Source organism: Tenrec ecaudatus, chromosome 1 (genome assembly GCF_050624435.1).
Source record: "Tenrec ecaudatus isolate mTenEca1 chromosome 1, mTenEca1.hap1, whole genome shotgun sequence".
In the NCBI taxonomy this organism is placed as follows: Eukaryota; Metazoa; Chordata; class Mammalia; order Afrosoricida; family Tenrecidae; genus Tenrec; species Tenrec ecaudatus.
This window is the reverse complement of record NC_134530.1, coordinates 13,116,910-13,137,496: the sequence shown is the minus strand read 5'-3', so window position 1 is coordinate 13,137,496 and position 20,587 is coordinate 13,116,910. Positions and strand designations below refer to the sequence as shown.

The window sequence follows — 20,587 nt, the reverse complement described above, 5'->3', positions numbered from 1 at the left end:
TGCAAAAAACACGGCCAGTGCAGCCGGCCTCTGCTGCAGGCTCCTTTACGCTAATAGGCACCCAGGGCCTACACTGCAGCATGCTGTTCCTATGGGTGCCGCAGGCTGCGTCCCTTCACCTGGTCCTTTTCTTTGTCCCTCGTGTGTTTGGCTCAAGCAGGCTGAGTGCCTGGGCACAGAGTGGGCTGGCCTGGCTCCCAGGCGTGCCTGTGCACAGCCCAGTAGTGTGAGCTCACAAGGCTGGAGTATTGGAGCAACAGGGAGGGACGCTGGGCAGTCCAGGGGCCTGCCGCTAGCTGAGGGGAACTCCCGGCAGGGCAACAGAGACTAGCTACAGCTCGCCCATTCCTGGGGTGGCACTGAACAGGTTATGCTGCTTTAGGGCATTTTATAAAAACGCCAGGGTGGGGTTTGCTTTGACTAAAACAGTAAGGTTTTACTTATTTTGGAAATTCTAAATAACTCGTTTGCCAATTGCATGCTTGTCGGTGTGAAGCAGAGGCCTCCCTGGACAGCTCTCTGGACAATGGTCCACAACCCCATGTGTCCTGCTGTAAGGCTGGGCAGGGAGCTCACTCCTGGGCACTCGGGGGATGAGGTGGCCCCCAGAAGGGTTACCTGACCCCAACACAGAGATTCAACGAGGGAGGGGTCACTCCTCTCACTGACACACACAAGTGAAGAGCCCCCCCCCCCTGCAGAGCCCTCCTGGTACCTTGAGCCACTGCTTCTCCGTCAGAGAGTCACTGTAGTCCACCTCCTTGCGGTGGCGGGAGCCACGGCCGAACATCTTCTCCTCCTCCTCCTCACAGGTCAGTCGCTCCACCTCGGCGTCGTCCTTGATGATCCACGAGGGCAGCTCGTCCTCCTCCATCAGGCGCGGCTTCCGCTTCGGGTTGCGGGCCTCCTCGCGCCTACGGTCCAGGTCCATGCGCTAGATGGGCAAGAATGGACAAGGGCAAAGGGGAGTGAGGTTAACAAGAGGCCGAACCAGGGGGCATGGGTGGGGACGAGACACAGTTTCCACCTGCGGGGACCACGCTGCCACACCAGGTAAAGAGCAGCCTGTGACCCCAAGGTGGCTGCCCTGGCTGTCTGCCAGCCTCCATCAGACAGGGGTTTGGGGAGAGCGCTGCTCCCTCTGCCGAAGTGAGTGGGAGAGCCACGAGGTCAGAGGGGCTGCTGACCCAGCGGGGAGAGCAGGGACGGGCAGTGTGCCCAACCTGGTCCCAGTTCTACACCTGGACAGAGGCAGGGAGCCGGTGTGTGTGCAGGGAGGGGCAGTGTGCCCAACCTGGTCCCTGTGTCAGTCACACCTCAGACACGGCCGGGAGCCGGTGTGTGTGCAGGGCCCTCGCTGCGGCAGCCCTGAGTCCCTCTGAAAGGGAGGACGGGCAGTTGGCGGTTCTGGCCAGCCTAAGGGTCATACCACCAAAATGGGACTGTGGGTTGCACCCTCCCAGTTGGAAGGGTGCATGTGCTTGGAGGGACAATAAAATCGCTCCAAGAACCGCCTGGGACCATCTGCCCCGACATGGCAGGTGGGTGCTCGAGGCCTGGAAGGCTCATCCACAGCAGGCCGGCCAGAGGCACGCTTACCATGAACAGGTCAAACTCCTCTTCGTGCCGGGCAATCATTTGGTTGACGGTTTCGTCGTCGGGCACTTCGTCTTCTTCCTACAAGACGTCAGACGTTTAATTTGACTGTGGGGTGCCGGGGTGGGCGATGGCCGAGCTCGGTGGCGAGCATCGGCGTCCTTGGGAAAGGAGGCTGCGGTCCCGGCCAGGCTGCGGCGGAGGGGACCCTGGCAGCGAGAGCACACACGCACACGCACACGCACGCTCCGTGGGCCCAGGCCCCTTGCTGGCCGTCTCAGCCGAGAAGCCGAGGATTGAATGGGCATGGAGACTGAACTACCCCTCTCACCTTTAGAGGTGGCTCCTCCAAGTCGGGGTTGACGCCCGCTGGCGGAGGGGCAGTGTGGGCGAAGCTGGCACTGCCGCTGCCCGTGCTGCAGTGTCTGCTCTGTGGATAAATAGAGGACTTCAGTCTCCAGGGCTGTCAATCCGGCATCTTTCACCAGCAGGTCAGGAAAAAAAAAACCACTTCAAAGAAAAAACAAGTACTCATCCTCGATCCGTTCAGCCCACACTCCCTTTACTCCAAAGGGATGCAAAAAAAAAAAAAAAAATAAGAGTGCAAAAAAGGTACAAAAACAAAAATGAAAGCCGCTCGCTCATGCATCCACCACTCACGCCGGGGAGGGGGCGGGGGCGGCCCTCACCTCGTCCTGCTCCTCGTGCTCCAGGATGGCCTGCAGGAAGGCCCGCCGCTCGTGGCTCGAGGACTTCTGGTCGAACATGCCCGCCTGGATCACCTTCTGGTCCACGTTGAGCTTGTACTTGGCGGCGGCCAGGATCTTCTCCTCCACGCTGTTGACCGTGCAGAGGCGGAGCACGCGCACCTCATTCTGCTGCCCGATGCGGTGGGCACGGTCCTGCGCCTGCAGGTCCTGTGGGAGGACGCAGCTCTCAGTCTTTGCTGTCTGACCTCCCCGTCTAGCGCCTTTCTGGGGCCAGGAGGAAGCCCAGATCTCAGCAGAGCTTGGGTCTACCCCAGCCACCCACTGCAAGATGCCCTCCAAGGAGCTGCTGTTTCGGGCACAGCCTGGAGCCTGCGCCTGCATTTGCCCCCAGGGCTCTACACTTTCCTTCAAGAGGGTCTCTCTGCCCCTTGCTGGGAACAGACAGATACGCTGGGAGAAAGAGCAGCAGTGCCCACGATAGCAGCCCAGCCCCCGTCAGCCACGGCCGGCCACTCCCCTTTGAGTCCTGGGACTCATTCTGGGGACAGGAGCAGCCCCTCCCTCGCGACCACCACGCTCATGAAACTGCGCTGGCCTCTGAGGACCCAGTCCAGTGGTGGGTGCAGCACACAGCGGACCCCACCCCAACATCCAACCTAGGCTCCAACAGGATTCTGAACTTGAGGTCCTGCCCACAGGGGCAGCGGAGCAGGCTCTGGGGGATGCAGGTGTGCCTGGGGGTGGGAAGGACAGCCTCCCCCATCACTGCCCTAGTCAAGGAGCAGGGTAAGGAGACAGATCCCCGCAGGGGCCCAAGCCTGCGCTGAGCCGTGATACTGGCCAAGCTAGGGCACAGGCAGGTCCCTTGCCCTGGGGAGACACACTTGGACATCCTCTGAGGCCTCCCTGGACGGCCGAAGTTGACCACGGAGCCACCACGCAAACCAGCAAGAGGTCGACAAGCCCAGCACATGAAGGACAAACACAATGCAGCCAACACATGCGCCGGGCTCAGTGGAGCCGTAGAGAAACGCAGGCTGGACGCACGTCAGGCTGAGCTGAGCCCCATGCTGAATGACCTCACTCACATGTAGGAGGCAACCACGCAGAAATGAAACGCTGTAGGTGGGAAGGAGATGGGGAGAACCGGTTTGGGGGAGCACCGAGTTACTGTTAAGGAGTGTTGGTGGTGCCGTGGTTCTAACGCTTGGTTGTGAACCAAAAGGTCAGCAGCTGGATCCCGGCCAGCAGCTCAGTGGCAGACAGCTGTGGCAGTGCTGCTCTGTCCTAGAGGGTCACGGAGCGCTGGGCTCAATTCAAGCCCGTGGGCTTGAGTTGCTGTGGACAGGAGTGGGAGGATCTGGAAAGGTGCACTCCCTGGAGGTGGGCTGCACATGTCAACGCTGCTGGGCTGGCTAGTGCGGGGTTGGGTCAAAAGGACCCAGGTCAGGAGACCTGTCAGGATCCTTGCTCAAGTGTGCCAGCTGTCAACCTGGGCACCCGCCTCAGGGGCAGGGAGTCACTCACTACTGGGCATGCCCAGTCGGCTGTCAACCTGGGTGCTGTGTCAAGGGACGTGGAGGCACTGGGGACGCTCAGATAGTATCAACCTGGGCGTCCACGTCAAGGGACAGGGACACACTGCTGGGGGTGTCCAGATGGCTATCAATAGGGCACGTCGAATGTCAGGGGACAGCTCACAGCTGATGCCAGGCCTGGGGCCAGAGAGAAAGGAAGTGGACGGAGGAGGCGTGCTTATGTGGAACACAGAGGCCCAGGTGAGACCAGGACTCGGGACCTTCTTTCAGCTCCACTGCTAAACTACTGTTAAAAGAGATTCCTTTTGACAGAGAATGAGAGCGCTTCGGGTCTGGAATTGAACTCACCCCATGGCAGCACAGAGGTGTCTGTAGGGAACAATGCCCCACCCCGAGACTGACGGGGCAGCCACTGGCCAAGGACAAATGCAGAAGGGTTAGGACAGGAGGAGGAATGACCTTGGGAGGGACATCGAGGAAGTGGGAAGAGTGATGTCACATTACAGGGATGGTAACAAAATGTGTGTGAACCACTGAAAGGCACCTTCACCATGACAACAACAACGACGAACGAAGATGTCCCTTTGAAACAAAGCAGAAGAGAGAGTTACCTGCTCCCTTAAAAAAGGCTATGTTAACGTGGAGCCTGGTGGCACCACGGCGAAGCACTCGGTGGCTCACTGAAGGCTGGCAGTGCAAACCTAGCATGGCTTCCCGGGAAAGCCCTGGCCGCTGGCTTCTGAAAAGGTGAGCTTGGAAATCAGTGGGAGAGTCCTATTTGGTTTTTCTCTTAAGAATCACCTTGGAAACAACAAAGCTACAGAAGGAGGGCCAGTGAGGCAGGCTGTCCTCGACCAACTCGTGTGGAGCCCTGAGCATGGCACCGCCAGGTAACACAGGCAGCAGCGGGAGGGCATTTGGGCGTGGACACAGACCAGGCCTGGAGGGGTGTGCCCCCAACCCATGGTAGCTGTAACCAACTGATGGATCAGGTGGTTCTCAGGAACAGCAAGGTTCTTCTGGAAAGGGTGGAAAACTGAGTGTGGCTCCCAGGCCTTTACCTGGTGGGGGTTCCAGTCACTGTCGAAAATGATCACAGTGTCAGCTGACTGGAGGTTCAGGCCGAGCCCTCCGGCCCGGGTGCTGAGCAGGAAGATGAAGTACTCGGAGCCGGGCTCATTGAAGGTTTTCAGCAGCATGCCCCGGTCCTCCGCCTTTGTAGTTCCTGCCATGCCCAGGGAGAGAGGAGTCAGTAGGTGACCTGGGACTGGCATGGCGGCAAGGAGACACTCCACTGCCATGGAGACACGCTGGCTGGGGCAGGTTGACTGTACACTGTAGGCCACCCCACCTCCCTGGCACTCAGGGCCAAGCAGCAGAGCGCCAGGCCAGGAGACACTGGTACTCATGCCCAGGGCACAGTGGCCATCCATCATTGCTGCTACTGCCACTACTCTCCTGAAAATGCCTCCCGGAGCCCGTCCATCGGTCCAGCTCTGTTCCCGGGCACAGCCAGAGACAGCCAGAGACAGCGGCTGAGGCCGTGAAGCTCAGCGTCCCTCCTGAAGGAGGTAAGGAAAAAACGACCACTTTCAAATGAGGCAGGCTGCTTCCTCGTCTGACACCTAGAAACTCTGAGGGAGGAGTGGGAGGGGCATCTGGCTCTCAGGGACACTTGCCAGAGGGACAACTGAGCACCTGGCTAGCAGTCAGCTCAGACCAGTGTCCCCAGCAAGTGTAGGAATTCCTGTCAGTGATCAAGGGACAAAGGCTTCCAAGGTGCTGCTCACCCTGGGGCCTGGTGGGTCAGCACTGCTGTCCCCATAGCCAGCCCTGCGCCTTCACCTGTCCACTGTGGAGGGGGAGATGCTGGAGGGGCCCTCAACTCCTCAGCACTCTGACCTGGGAGGCGGGCCAGTTGCCACACGAGGCTCTGGGGCTGTGAAGGTCACAGCTAACAGACCCTGTCCTCAAAGTGAAATGGGAAAACTGGGCAGACAACAGTGTAGGGGGCAGGACAAACATTCCCAAATGCCAGATCTCCTCCAAGGGGAGGGGCTGGGACAGAGTAAGGTGTGAAGCAGCTGGAACAAGGGCAGGGCAGGGGCCAGGCCAGGGCAGGAGGCCCTAGTGGGTGGGGGGTCGGGGGTGGCGTTAGACACGGTTCTATGGCGCTCACACCTGTGTCAGAGACAAGTGGTTACTGTCCTCAAGGTGGATGAGAGATTGGGTAGAACACAGTCCACTGACCCTTAATGACCAGCAGTTCCCAAGCTCATTGTTCTAGAAGCCCAGCACATTCTCCCGCAAAGGCAAAGAAGAGCCTCCATTGGGCCTTCTTGGCCAGTCACAGGCTGAAGACAATTTGGTTGGCATCTCACACAGTCCCTTCCTTTCCAGGGCCCTGATTTAAGGGGAGAGGGAGGCAGACAGGGCCAATGACTCCCTCAGGGACTGAGGAGCTAGCTCTCTGGGGCCCTCTGCACCCGCCCTGCAGCTTCAGCTTCCCAGACTTCTCCTGAAGGGCTCTCAATGCCCACAGGGCCTGTACAGCTAAGCCCACTGCAGTTCCTGGCTGCTGACACTGGCCAGCCAGTCCCTGACCTCAGCAGGAAAGACCAGTGGCCTTTCTGCCAGGACACCAAGCATGTGGAGGGACCTTTAAAATGGGACCAAGATTAAGAGAAGGGAGCTGAGAGCTGAGAGAACCATTGTGCCCCCCAGACCCCATCATTGTGCTCCTAGATCCAGCTGTGCGTGAAGCAGCAGGCACCATCCGGATTCCAGCTATGGGAAGTAGTTGTCTTTACGGCCCTGGGCGTTCTCTGCACTAGCCACGGTGCCTCTAAGGGCCCCCTTCAGTGCTCAGTGTGCAACTGTGCCCACCCCCACTGGGTACTGGGGTCCATGGGCCTCACCCCGACCACCACCCCCATCCCAAACCTGCCGCCGGTCACACTCACCGTCAAGCCGGAGGTACTTGAAGCCGCGGTAAGCGAAGTAGTCCTCCATGATGGTCATGAGGGAGGTCATCTGACAGAACAGCAGCACCTTGTGGTTGGTCGCCCGCAGTTTGGGAAGAATCCTATCCAGGAGCTCAAATTTCCCTGAGGCTCGGTACAGGTCCAACCTGGTGAAGGAAGGGGTGGGAAGAATAATTTTATAGCTTAGCCTTGGGATGGACGGACGGAGAGACAGATGGATGGATGGAAACACACCATGACAGCTTGTCTCCAGATGGAATAGATTACAGCACAGCCTTGGGACAGACGGACAGACAGAAACGCACGCACGCGCGCACACACACACACACACACACACACTCCCTCCCCGCTTATCTCCAGGTGGACCAGTGGCCAGGGTGGCTGGTGGTTTTGTGCAGATTCACGTGAAGCCTCAGCAATGCAAAAACCCACTCAGGAGTCAAGCGCACCTCCCAGGTGACCACGCAATGACCGTTCAGCTAGGGCCTTGTGAGATGAAGGAAGCACTCTGAGGAACTGTGCTGGGACAGGGGCGTGGCCAGGGTCTGTTGTCTCCTTGTTAAGGAGCCTGCCATTGGCGCCCACGCATGGCGGTGCAGGGCCACTCCAGCCGACACCTCTGAGGCTGGGGATGGAGTGGCGTTGGTGACTTGAGCCCAGGCCTGAGACGCCATCACATGAGCAGTGTTACCAAATACGACTTAAGAACCTTTCTTTCCAGGACTCTGAAGCTGGGAGTGGTCTGAGACTCTGGGGAAAGGCGGTGGCTGCCAATCTAAAGGGCAGCCAGCCACGGGGGCCCAAGCAAGACCTGTGGGTGCTGTTGGACGGCAATTCAAACCCGCACGTGGCTCCTTGGGTGGAAAAGACACGGTCTGCCCCAGTGACGACTTTATACAGCGTTACTACGAATCGGAATCTACTAGACGCCAGTGGGTTTGGGTGGAAGAGGCCTGGGCTACACTCAACAAGACGGGCTGTGAGAAGCCCCAAGGGGGTGGGACGAGGCTGTCTGGCGTCCGCGCTAATCTGCAGAGCGCCTCCTCCCCTGCTGGGGGTCTAGAGGCCCAGAAACCACAGGAATTCTGCCGCTCCGAGTTACGAGGGGTAGGTGGGCTCAACCTCATTGGGATTTTTAAGCTCGTCTTTTGGTGTCTGTATTTCCTAACCACCAGGGACATCAGACAAACACGAATAGCACAGCAAAGGCAGCGGAGGACCGCAGACAGCGCCCGCCCCTCTTCCCCGCGAGGGCCACGTCTCACCCCTGGACGATGCCTCCAGTGAAGCCAAGGTGCTCGGAAAAGGACTCCTGCAACAAAGGAGAGCCGGTCAGCGCCGGGCCTTCTGCTGACAGGGCGGAAGCCCAGGCTAGCACACGACCCCGACCGCCCGGACCGCCAGCTTGCTGCAGTACCACTGCCTTGGGGTCCCCAGGGAACGAGGGGGGCACGAGGAGACCATCCCCTCTGAGCTGGGCAGAGATCAATCTCAGTCAGAGGTGTGGACGCTGGTGCCCTTTGCAGACGCTTCACAGAGGAGCAGGGCTACACTCAGTGCGCAGGCTCAGGACCCACTATGCCACGTAGCGGGAGGAGCTAGTGCCTAGAAAAGCTGACTCGGCTCCAGCCAGTGGGTGAGAAAACTTTTCCCAGGAGCCTCTGCTTGGGGGGATAAGTGGGGGGGAGCCCGGCTGAAAGGGGGGAGCTTCTGACAGGCCAGATTCTTAACCACAGGGCGGGTATCAGCAGAGACAGGGAAGCTGAGCCCCAGCAGGCGAGGTCAGGCTGCCTCACCTCGATGTGCTGGAACATGTAGGGGTGGTTGCAGATCTTCCGCAGCTGCATGATGGTGTTCATCAAGGTCTTGGTGCCCCCTTTGCCCTGCCGAGGCAGGAGAGAGGGTCCCTCAGGATTTGTCTTTGGAGTGGGGGGGGGAGTGAAGGGAGGGAAGCAGCAGGAGGTGGGCGGGGAGGAAGGGGCTGCTGTGGCAGAGCCATCAGGTGAGAGGAGGTGGCTGTTGGGAACCTCCAAAGCTCAGAGCTCATCTTGGGGGTCACAAAGGGGAAGACAGACAGTGGGACAAAAACAGGACTGGAGAGGAGCTGAAGCCAGGCCATAGTCGTGGAAGTGCCAGCTGTGTCTCAAGCATCGTGGCAAAGGCTGCAGGGTGGTGCGGTGGCCTGGAGGTCACCCAGTAAATACACTGCTAGGATTCTTCAGGGAGGGGGCTGCGGAGGTTCCCAGGAGGAGAGCACTTCCACTTCTGGTGAAGGGGTGCTGGGCAGTCAGACCCCAAAGGCAGCAGCCTGCCTGTCCCCATCCTCTCCACTATAAGCCCTGCTCCAATTTGCTTAAAAACAGGAAGACAGAGGGGCTGAGGGGCAGCGCTGTGCAGGAAGCTCATTCACAGCTGGGAAGGTGGGCTCCCTGCAATACCCACTCTCACCATGACTCAAGCCCCTGCCAACAAGAGGCTACTAGACAGCAGCTCAATCGAAGGAGCCCCCAATGGGTCACTAACCCTTGCTCTGCAGCTGCACCCACTGGTCCTGCCAACCCAGATATGCTGAAAAGCGCAGCCATTACAACGTCCCTGGGATCCCACCGAGGAGCCCTGGTGGATAAGCAGCCGAGTGCTAACTGTAAGGCCACAAGTGCTCGGCAGTAAGACACGTGGTCTGCTCTGCTCCCCACAGACCCAGCCTGGGGACACCGTCCAGTAACGTCCTGGGAGCTGGGACCAACTTGGTGGCCATGGTTGTTTGGGAGTCTCGATCCAAAGGGCAATAGGCAGCGAGTGCCGGGAACACGCACCTTCTTGTCTTTCTCAGAGCCGTCAGTCAGGAGCACCCCTTTGGCCTGCATGTGCCGGTAGAGGACACGCTGCAGTGCAGACATGTCGCACTTGATGACGTATTCCACCTATGGACCAGATGGTCACTGTCACTGGGCTGAGACCACCACGGCTGAGCTCCCAGCTGGCCGTGACCCTGGGGTGTACACTCTGATGGGGGCACCAGGGACAGCGAGGACAGACGGGCTGGGACAGGTCCTCAGGGCAGAGGAAGGCAGCTTGCCAGGAAACAGGGCAGGGACTAAAGGCATGGCTGTGGCCAGGGGCTCCAGGTGCTGCCCAGGGAATGAGGGAGGGACCCTGCCAGCTACGCTGGGGGCTGGGTCTGATGGCTAGACGGCAGCAGTCACAAGAACCCAGAGCTGTCATTGTGGGCCTGAGCCTCCAGCTCCTCCTGACATGGTTGGGCAAGACCTAAACAGGCTTCTGACCAGCTGACAAGAAGTGGCCCTAAGCCCGCCCTCCATCCACACACAGGTTGGGTGAGAGTCCCCACCTGCTAGCTGAGCCACTCCAGAGGGCTGAGACCAGCTGAGGCCTGGGCCCAAGACCACCCGCACCCACCGAGGCAAGAAGGCCCTGCAGCTCTTCCCCTACCTTTTCCGGCAACTGGGCCTCAACCTCCTTCTTGAGCCGCCGGAGCAGGAAGGGCCGCAGCACTTTGTGGAGACGACGGATGATCAGAATGGTCTCCTCTTCATTCAGGTCCACCTGCCATGCCCACCAGACACACAAACCAACCCATCACTGTCAGGGAGGGGACCCCACCTAGTCGTGAGCAGGAGGGGTGGACCCCCAGATCACTGTGTAGACTCAGTTCAGGCTCTATATGATATGAGGGCGCCTGGGAAATCAGTTTTCTGTGAGAAACAGACAAGGCTGGGACCCTCACAGGGAACCATAGGGATGTGGGGCTAAGGTCATGGAGACTCATGGACTGCGTGTCCAACCCACAAGACCCACGCATGCACAGCAACACACGTCCCCACATAGAGAAACCTTAGCTCTCTGGCTCTGCCACAGCACCCACTAACGTGAGACCCCATGAGACGAAGGGGCCCCACTTTGCTAAAGCAGGAGTCTGTTAGGGCTGCTCAGGGGGCCTGGACTCACTGTCCTTTCACAGCCCGGGCCAGGCACTAAAAGAAACACTGCTTCCAGGCGCCTGCCAGTGCTCAGGAAGGAATTAAAGTCGGAAGCAACAAAGTGAGGAAAAGACAGGCCATGCCTAAACTTCCTTCACCCTGGTCGATTCTCTTTCTCTCTGTCCCTAGCTTTTGATCGGGTGACAGTTCCTACGGCAAACTGACTTTCCATGCAACCGTTCACGTGGTTTTTCGTGGGTGTGTGACTGACAGCAATCCCCACAATGCAACCGTCCTCTCAACTTCCTCCCAGTTTCCCATCTCCATTTGTCCCCTTTCCTGTCCCTGCCAACCCCGGGGGTTGTTGCTCTCGGGGTGGCTCATAGCACCCTGGAGGGTAGAGCTGACCCTCAGGGTTACAGAGACCACCCATCTCTCAGCACTTAACCCACTGTGGCACCAGGGCTGATGAGAGTGCACATCTCCCTGTTTTGTTCACCTCATGAGCCTGTCTCCTGTCTGGCTGCGATCTGAGTCACCGCGCTGAGCTTGGTTCTGGGCTGTTTCCGGGCTCTCCATTTCGCCCTGCCCGTTAATCACTAGGCGGAGGGAGCTTTGACTTAACTCTCAACCCAGACACCTGAGCGTCTGCTCCCAGCTCTACTGAGAGGACGGGGACCTCAGCGTTGCTGTGGCTCCCTGCCCCATCACCACGCACATGGCGTGGTCCTAGCTCTAAGGAGACCTGGGACGTGGGCCCTAGTGGGCAGGGAGCTGCCCCATGCCTGTGCCCAGGCTGGCTCAAGCGGCTTGTCCACATGCAGGTCTGGGCCCTGAGACTCAGTGCTTCACTGTGGATGTGGAGTGCTCAAACTGATGCCCCCTTGTAGCCACAGAGCCATCACGACCCAGAGGCCAAACACAGCACTCTGATCAGCAACATGGGAGCATAATGGGTACCAGAACTCTAATTCTCCCCGGGTCCGGCCTTGGCGGACCGGCTGGGACTGGAGGGCACCCTGAGACAATCACCCCAAGACACAGACAAGGTAACCCTTGACCCAAAACCATCGTGTGAAGCCATCTTTGAGCTAAGTAGCAGGCAGGCCTGTGAAACAAACAGTATCACCCCCGAGCACCTCCACGTGACCTAATGGTCAGCACTGACTCAAGGGGGAGGTCAGAAAGAGGCCATTCCTGGGAAGGGAACATCCAGAACAGAAACCATGAGGAAGCTGATGCGCTGTGACAGATGTAGCCCATGCTACTGAACAGATCGCACGGAACTGTTACACGGAAACCTGGCTTGTTATGTAAACTTTCACCCCAAGCCTCGTGAGATACCTTCATTAAAAAAACAAACTTAAGAAAATAAGTAACACACCTGGTCACGCTGCTTTCTTTCATGAAACCTCCCAAGCCCCTGGCTGCTGTGGGGTGGCCCTAGACTCGCTGGGGGCCAGATAGGCTGCTGATCCCCGAGCTGCCCGCTGCACTTGCCCCTCAGCTGTTGTTCCTCAAGCCACCTGGCAGCTCTTCCAGCTCCAGGGGTCCCTTCCACCACTATATCCCACGACCGTGCATGTGAGCGCAGCTCCCTCTGGGACGCCTCACTCGGGTCCCGGCCCCTCTGCTCTGGGGTCAGCTGGCCGGCACACACGCACCTTCTCTCCGGTCATGGCAAAGGGGGCGTTGAACCACTGCTCGAAGGTGCTGCAGCTCTTGAAGATGGTGGGCAGCAGGAAGTTGAGCAGTGCCCAGAGCTCGGGGAGCTTGTTCTGCAGCGGTGTGCCCGTCAGCAGCAGGCGGCGGGGGGCCACGTAGTGCGTGTTGAGGACCTGGGTCAGCTTGCAGTGGTGGTTCTTCATGCGGTGGCCTTCGTCGACAATCATATACTTCCAGCGGATCTGCAGTCATGAGCAGGCCGGTCAGGGCAGGAGAGGCCAAGCGGCGCCCCTCCGGCTCTGAGGGAGAAAGACGCCCTTAGAGACACCAGCTACAGACTGGGCACAGTGATGCGTCACCAACCATTAGCCAAATAGGTAGTGTGGTGGCAGCCCCATCCGTCAAGAAGGGTGCCAATGTGGACGCACAGGCAATGACACAGAGCTGTGACACAGTTAGGTAGGTAAAGCAAAGGTGTGGGAGGTTCGGGGCTAGGCTGTCTCAGTACCACCAGCACCATCAAGCCAATGCTGACGCGGGGCGAGCCCAGGTGCGTCGGAGACCTGTGCTCGTGCTCATGGCTGTGACTTTGGGAAGCAGGTCACCAGACCATCCTTCTAGGCACCTCCGGTGGATATCAAGAGTCAGTCGAGTCACTTAATGAAGACTTATCCACCTGTGCCACCCAGTGGCTCCAGGCTCAGCCAGCATAGAAAATGTCCTAACCACTCGCCTTGCTGACTAGGGTCCACTGGAAGGAGGGCAGGGGGTTTGGTCTGGCACAGCAGGGAGCTCCTGTACCCCGAGGCCAGCACACTCGCCCTCCACACTCCAGAGCCCGTGGATGGCCGTGTGTGTGTGTGAATCTGGCTTAGGATCTGCTGCGTGGCCACAACAGCCTGGCAAGGGCTTGGTGTGACCACTCGCATCTCCCTGATGAAGGCGTCCATAGAGCCCAGGCGGTAGCCATGGACCACAGGTGTCCCCCTGTAGAGTCATGATGACAGAGCTGCTGCTGGAGTTGCACAAGGCTGACAGGCTGGAGGGGGATGCCTGCCCCAGGTCTGTTTTATCACTGGGCCCCTGCCACCACCAAGCTGATTCTGTCTCAGAGCCCCGCAGGTTGCAGGGAACGCTCCCCGGGTTGCCGGGCTAGGATCTTTACGGACCCAGTAGAGGAGCTGGTGGGTTTGAACCACCAACCTTGCTGCTAGCAGTCGAGTACTGAACCCTGTGAGTGAGGACGCCCTCTGTCCTCAGCAGGGAGGCTCGGGCTGCACTGAGGACCTGTGTGGCCAATGCCTCCAGTCGCTGGCATCCCGCCCACTGATGCAGTGGAGGCTAGGGGAGCCCCACTATCGCCCACACCAGGCAATGAGCCAGGACTGCTGTCGGCTTCATCTCTGCTTCTGCGTCAAGGCTTGAGCGCAGCTCACGGAAGGGGGGCTGCTAAACGGGACAGACTGATCTCACGATGACACCTCACGGGCGCTCCTCCAGTGTCAGGTTCCCTGTGCTCCCCCGAGGCGCACTGCACAGCTCCTGGGCTTGCTGCTTTGGGCGGCCTGCGGTAATGGCACAGCCCCAGAGGAGCAGGGCAGTCAAGGCCATGTGAGACAGGTGGAGACGATGGAGAGCCAGAGCCAAGGCCAGCATGGACATGAGTGCCTCTGACCGGCAGGGGTCTTTCCCACACAGCAACTACGCTTTGACACACGTGGGCACATGAGAGGCTTAAAGATGCTTTGCAGAAGATGGGTACTGTGACATGTGCACGCCAACCATGGCCGATGAGGCCCACGGGCAGCACCAACGACTCAAGCCTGGCTGACAACCAATAGGCTGGTGATTCAAGTCCACCCAGCCCCACAGAGGAAACAGGCGTGGCCATCTGTATCTGTGACAAGGACAGCAGAGAAAACCCTGCAGGGCTGCTCTCCCGCCCCGCCCAGGTCGCCGGGCGCCCAGCACTGATGACACAGCACACGCTACCTTGGCAAGGATGTGCTTATCCTTGATGATGTACTCGTACGTCGTCAGCAAGACATTGAACTTCCCGCTGCGGAGCTGAGGGACAAAAGCCCGTCGTGCTGCCGGAGAGCCCTGCAAGGGGGAGACAGGCACGGGCTCAGGGAGCAACCAGGACGCGGGGGGTGGGGTGAGGATTCAGGGTAGGGCCTATGGGCTTCAACGCAGGGGAGGGAGACAAGAGCGTGGCCAGCCAGCACACAGGAGAGGCTTCAGACACAGGGCGGGAGACCAGCGCTTGGGCCACGGAGCTGTGCCAGTTTCCCAGCCAGCTGCCCTCCTCCGCCCAGGTGTCTTTCTCAAGCCCAGGGCCGGAGACCAGTGGTACCACTGAAGGTCCCTCCCGGCTCCTCTGCCCTCTGGCCCAGGTCCCAGGGTTCAACTCTCCTGAAATCTGACTACGCTTGCCTCCTCAAATTCATCATGCTTCCCCTCCTCTCTGGGCCCACGCCCGCTTGTCCTCTCTGCCTGGACACTCGCTGTCCTCCCGTAACAGGCGCGAAGTGACATGACACTGCGTGGGTCCTGGGCCCCAGTACAGCGGAGCCAGCACCGCTAACCCCTCCTCCCCACTGGTGGCTGTGGGCTGGCCTTTGCAGGTGCTGCGCAGCTGAGCCCCCACCCTTCACGCTGAAAGCAACACTCACTCCAAATACACGAGGGACCCCAGGCCTGCGTGAGCGTCAACGGGAGAAAGCATCTGTGACCTACCTTGTAGGACACCTTCACCACAGAGGGGGCCCACTTGTCAAATTCGTACGCCCAGTTTGAGAGTGTCCTGGCGGGAACAAGGACAGGAAAGTAAGTTCCCTGCACTCACCAACAGCCGGCCGGGGAGCAGCGCTGCCAACCAAGAGGCCACTTCCGGGCAGGCAGGAGGGTGGGCTGTCCCCACGGCCAGCAACACACAGGAAGGAGAGCCAGCGAGAACCCTGGGAGCCCTGCCTCAGCGGGGCTGTGGGAGTTGGAGGAGTACCAAGGGGGTGTCAGGGCACACAGAGATGAGGAGGTGGGCCCAGCAACCCTGCTTCTAGGCTCAGGGATGCCTGCACTGACTGGGGCAGGGACAGCCAGTTGGACAGGGTCAGACCCAGGGAGGGGCTTTGGAGACGGGTCCTGTCATCAGCTTGAGAACACACTGTGACCACCAAACCCAGGTCCTCACTGCAGGTTAACCACTGGGTCACAGAGACTGAGGAGCAAGTACGGAAAGGGCTAAAGCTTCTTTCCGTTTCCTCAGGACAAAAATGCAGGCACTGAGAGGTGCTGACCAATGTGCCCAGAGCGAGCAGGGGAGATGAGCTGGGCTGGGGCGCGGACTGGGTTGTGCCGCACGGCGGCAGAGGGTGGTGGCTCAGGAGTGTGGGATGTGGTGTGGGTGGCGAGCAGGAGGCGGGAGCCCCAGGGTTCACAGTGGGTGGACTGGGTAAGAGTGGTGCCAAGTCAGTGGGTGGAGGCCCCTCAGAAATCTGGCTCAGGCCTCACCCAGATCCTCCCCACAGCAGGCCATGCTGAGCTCACCTGAGCGCCACACGCCCACTAGCAGGCCTCCCTGTGGCCTCAGCCAGCCAGGCGGACAGTGACAAGGCCAGCTCAGTCGGCTGTGGTGCAAGCTAAGAAAGCTCTCTAAGGGGGCTGGGAGGAGGGCACCCATCCTGAGATGGCCAGACTGCACGAGGGGCTAGCAGGGCGAGGCCAGGCGTAGAGGACAACTTCCTGTTAGCGCCCGAGAGTGGCAGCACTCCTGCTTCTATGCCATGTAGACAAAGGCTCCCTTTCCCGGTGGGGCGGCTCAGGGAGAGCCGGGAGGCAGAGACTAGGGGGCAGGTGGGTTGGAGGAGCTCCTCTGGCTGAGGAGATGCCATGCTGAGCCAGCGAAAGGCCAGGTTGGACGGTGGGGGGGCAGGAGCAGGCCTCACTCCCTTTGGAAATGGAGTGCGTCCTGGAAATGGTGAAGCTGCAGACAAACCCACACGCCCTGGACGCTGGTGTGACAGCAGTCTGCACAGGCATCCTGGGATGGAGGGGCTGGAGCCAGGCATCCCGCTGAGGAAGAAGGTGGGCCTCGGTGAACATGGCGTACTGACACCGGAAGGGCGGTGCGAGGCTAGATTCCAGCCTCAAAGGAGACATCAGCATGGAAGCCTGCTGGCCGAGGGTGCAGTGAATTAAGTGTTGGGCTTCTAACCAAAAGGCCAGCAGTTTCAACCAGCCTGTGGGAGAAAGCTGAGGCAGTCTGTTCCGGTAAAGATCTCAGCCTGCCCTGCAGGGTCCACGTGAGTCAGAATATGGGTTTTAACTTAATATAGAAGGTGCTCTGGTGGCACAATGGTCAAGTGCTCGGCCGAGACCTGACAGGTGAGTGGCTCAATCCCCCTCTCAGCGCTAAGGGAGCAGGAGCTGGTGGTCAGCAGCCAGAATGGTGACAGCCCAGGAAACCCCTGGGGGACAGCGCCACCGCTGAACAAGGTCACCAAAATCAGATCGTGGCAACTAATGTGGACAGACAGCCAGACACAAACTCACGTCACAGGTGGATGTACACGTGGGTTTGCGTACACACATGCGCTCCCCTCTGTAGAGAAGGCCCAGAGCGGTGACCACACCTCATGCCCACATCTTGACTCTGAGGTACTGCCAGCTAGAGAAACCAAGATGAGCCGGGGGTGTCTTTTAGTGCAGGAAGATAGGACACGCTCACCCCAAACCCCTGCTATGATGGGAGCACACCAAAGAGACTGGGCAGTGAACTGAAGTGCTCCTGGCAGCCAATGCTGAAGGGGGCTGAGACACAACACAAACACAGCAATGCTACGGTCAACCCAAAGAGCACGACGAATACGCACCGTGTGCCAACAATTACATGAGTACGTGGGGGGAAGAGACAAGCTCTCCCGCAGAGAAGAGTTCTAAATGCTGTAGCAGTTCCTCCCTTACGGAGGAGGACCGTAATCCTCGCCGAGTGAGTGACCTTTCCCCAAAAAGCACAGGGCAGAAAGGGGAAAGCAGGAACTGTATACTGCTTCAGCGGCCAAAGCCCACACCAAGGGCTCTGGCCCTGCTGAGGGCACACAGCCCAGACAAGGTGTGGTGGGAAGGTGGCTTGTCCTCGAGCCTCTCAGAGGGCCAGGTGGCATGGTGGTCTGTGCACTGGGCTGTTCAAAAGCACACGTCCCTCCCTCCCTGGGGGAGAGACAGGGCTTTGTAGTCCTGTAGTCATCCTTTCCAACACACAAAGGGGCACCTTGACTCTGCCCTATCAGGTGGCTATCAGTTGGAATTGATCCGATGGCAGTGAGAGCCAGTCATAGCTCCGCTAGGTGGAACTATGCAATTAGGTGGTGTCTTGGCCCATCCGGGAGGTTGGATAGCTTGCTAATAACGTAAATAAGCTGCATGGTGCTCATGTAGGCGAGCCTGGGTCCCTAATGTGGAGCGGGTCAGTTTACCATCCCACTGCATTTAAAAGCAGATGACTTAAGGGGAGAGGAGGCCTGATGGTGCAGAGGGCTGCGTGTGATCTGCAAGGTTGGCAGTTTGAAACCACCAGAACCCCTGGGGAAGGCACCGGGCTTTTGATGTCCATTCACAGTCTCAGAAACTCACAGGGACAGGTCTAACCTGTCCTACAGGGTTGCTAGGAGCCGGTATGGACTCGGTGGCAGAGAATGTTTTCAGTGTGAAAGTTTAAAATGAGCCCCCTCAGAGTGGGCAGGGGGAATCCCACCACCATCAAGAAAGAAGGTTCGGGAGTAGAGCATGTCCTCTGAACCCCAGACCCTGACACTCCTTGGTGCAGGAGATGGAGGTGTGACATCAGAGGTGGCGAGGAACAGCAGCACAGCAGCGGTAGCAGAATAGCTGAGTGCTCACAAAGAGCTGAACGAGTGGAGGGCCTTCGGGGCATTTGGTGGCCGAGTAAAGGAGCTTTGTAACACTGCCACAGCAGGACAAAGGCCAGGAGGCTGCGGGGCCGAGAGTCTGAGAACCAGAGAGAGGTATGGCTGTGGGCACGGGTGAGAAGCAGCTGTCCTGACCCAGCTATCACCGTTTACTTCCCTAATAGCCCTCCAAGTCCTGAGTAGTGCCTAAGAGTTCAGTGTGGCCACTGCAATAGCTCACCGCCTCCAGCAGAGAAAGTGTCTTTGAAGTCAGAATTTATAAAGAATGACAGAAGCTGGAGGTAAACCTGATTTAGAGGGACTGGCCTGGGGCTAATGGTGGATTTGATCTCCTCCCTCCCTGGTGGCCTAGTGGTTACATGCCAGACTTCAATCCTCAAGGTCAGCAGTTCGAAACCCATAGCCTCTTCGTGTGAGAAAGGCGGCTCTGGACTGGAGTTGTCATGGAAACTCACAAGGGCAGTTCCACCTGTCCTAGAAAGGCGTTAATGAGCTGGCAGTGAACTTGGTTTTGGTTTCTCCCTGGTGGCATAGTGGTTACATGTTGGGCTGCCAACCACACAGTCCACGGTCTGAATCCACCAGCTGCTTTGCAAGAGAAAAGACCAGGCTTTCTACTCCTGTAGAGTTCCAGTCTCAGAAAACCCACTGGGTCAGTTCTACCCTGTCCTATAGGGACGTTACAAATCGGAACTGACTCAATGGCAGTGAGATGTTAAGAACTCTCCCTGGCAACGTCAAAGGAAATCAGGCACGGCCCCCACCCAGCTTTAAAGCAGAAAAGGGACACAAGGAAAAACAGCAGGGCACTGGGAGATGGTCTGGCCTGAGTTAACAGTAACAGACCAAGACTGATGTCTTAGCTCAGAAAAATGCCCCATGGTAAGGTCGTTAATTTCTGGGGAAGTAAAAGGAGGGGGATAGGGGAGCTCTCTCAACTCCCTTGGTATCTTTTCTGTAAAGTCCAAACTGAAATAAAAAACCACCAGAGCCAGGTGACAAGGACATGTCAGAAGGGCACAGGAATCCACGGGAAGAGCTCCCCAGGCGGGGGAGGAGAGACCATGTAAAGTGCCCACATGCAGGGGTGACTGCCCAACTGTCAGCACAGTAGGATAGGAAGTGGGCTAGTTACATAGTTTCTAAGTACCTCCTCGCAGGATACTTTTTAGTTATTGAAAAAAAAAGTTCTTTGGCTACAGTGGGGACCTCTGGCACACACCAGGTTCCCACAGTCCACTGCCCTCCTGGTGGGCCTGCCAGGACCGGGTGCCTCCTGACGTGAGGCACCAAGAAGGTCACAGCGCCACCTGTGGGGGAGGACCTTGCCTAAAATGCCCGTCCCATCCAATGAGCCCAATCTAAAGGGCAGTCGGGCAAACCCCTGAGTAGGACTCCAACGGGCTCAATCCTGAAGGACACAGGCGAGAGGAGATCATGGAGATGGGACAGCGGAAGCAGAAGGCCAAGGGAAGATGGGTCCCATCTGGAGACGGTCTCCAGGTCAGTCACTAGTGTAACACCAGTGTAAATGTCCTGGTTCATCCCACTGTCCTGGGAAAAGGGGCCCAGTGGTGCTGTCAGTTAGGAATCGCTGCTAACTCCTAGGTCAGGGGTTCAAATCCACCAGCCGCTCCTCAGGAGAAAGATAAGTCCGCCCACTGGGTAGACTCAGTCTCACAAACCCCATCCTTATACATGATCTGTGGAAATCGACTCAATGGCAGCAGGGCTCTTGTGGCGTGGGGGAGAGGATGATCTAAGATTCCAAGAGTCTGTGAATTGTATACACATGTGATTTGTTACACACTTGAAATCCCCTGGAGATGAAACGGATGGACAAAGGCTGCAGAACAACATTCTGGGGAGAGCTGTATTCGGGGAGACGGACAGGGTCCCTCTGGGGTCAGCGACGTTCACGGTGACAGGAAGCAAGGGGAGGAGGCTGGGGTGGCACGTGTCTAACTACAGCAGACATGGGGAGGAAGGCCAGCCCACCGACCTCAGAGGGTACTTCCACCAGGGAAGGCTGAGGAGGAAGGGCTCTGGCATATGCCTGACGCTCAGGCACACAGGACAGGGAGGGGAAGGGTGCCCCACACCAGGAGGGGCTCTCAGCAGAGAGCCCACCTCACACTCTCGAAAGGAATGGGGAAGAGAAGGAAGAGCTTAGATCCTGGGCAGGTCCTAGAATCCCCCAGGCCGGGCGGGGTCCCATCTCAC

General features: G+C 58.6%; 1 protein-coding gene across 8 annotated transcripts in view; it reads right to left on the bottom strand.

Annotated features, from left to right (window-relative positions):
* Positions 1–20,587, bottom strand: part of SMARCA4 (SWI/SNF related BAF chromatin remodeling complex subunit ATPase 4) — an 80,598-nt gene that overhangs the window by 18,672 nt on the left and 41,339 nt on the right. For 3 of the 8 annotated variants that reach the window (XM_075547171.1, XM_075547165.1, XM_075547156.1), the window contains exons 17-29: positions 15,174–15,240; positions 14,427–14,537; positions 12,434–12,676; positions 10,282–10,395; positions 9,645–9,752; positions 8,625–8,711; positions 8,094–8,140; positions 6,808–6,974; positions 4,906–5,069; positions 2,286–2,513; positions 1,928–2,026; positions 1,600–1,677; positions 717–934 (exon numbers count right to left, since the gene is read on the bottom strand). In XM_075547171.1, coding sequence (XP_075403286.1) covers positions 717–934; positions 1,600–1,677; positions 1,928–2,026; positions 2,286–2,513; positions 4,906–5,069; positions 6,808–6,974; positions 8,094–8,140; positions 8,625–8,711; positions 9,645–9,752; positions 10,282–10,395; positions 12,434–12,676; positions 14,427–14,537; positions 15,174–15,240 — 1,731 coding nt within the window. Of the gene's footprint in view, positions 1–715; positions 935–1,599; positions 1,678–1,927; positions 2,027–2,285; positions 2,514–4,905; positions 5,070–6,807; positions 6,975–8,093; positions 8,141–8,624; positions 8,712–9,644; positions 9,753–10,281; positions 10,396–12,433; positions 12,677–14,426; positions 14,538–15,173; positions 15,241–20,587 lie in introns of all 8 variants that reach the window. The other 5 variants (XM_075547192.1, XM_075547182.1, XM_075547200.1 and 2 more) reach the window with 3 other exon arrangements.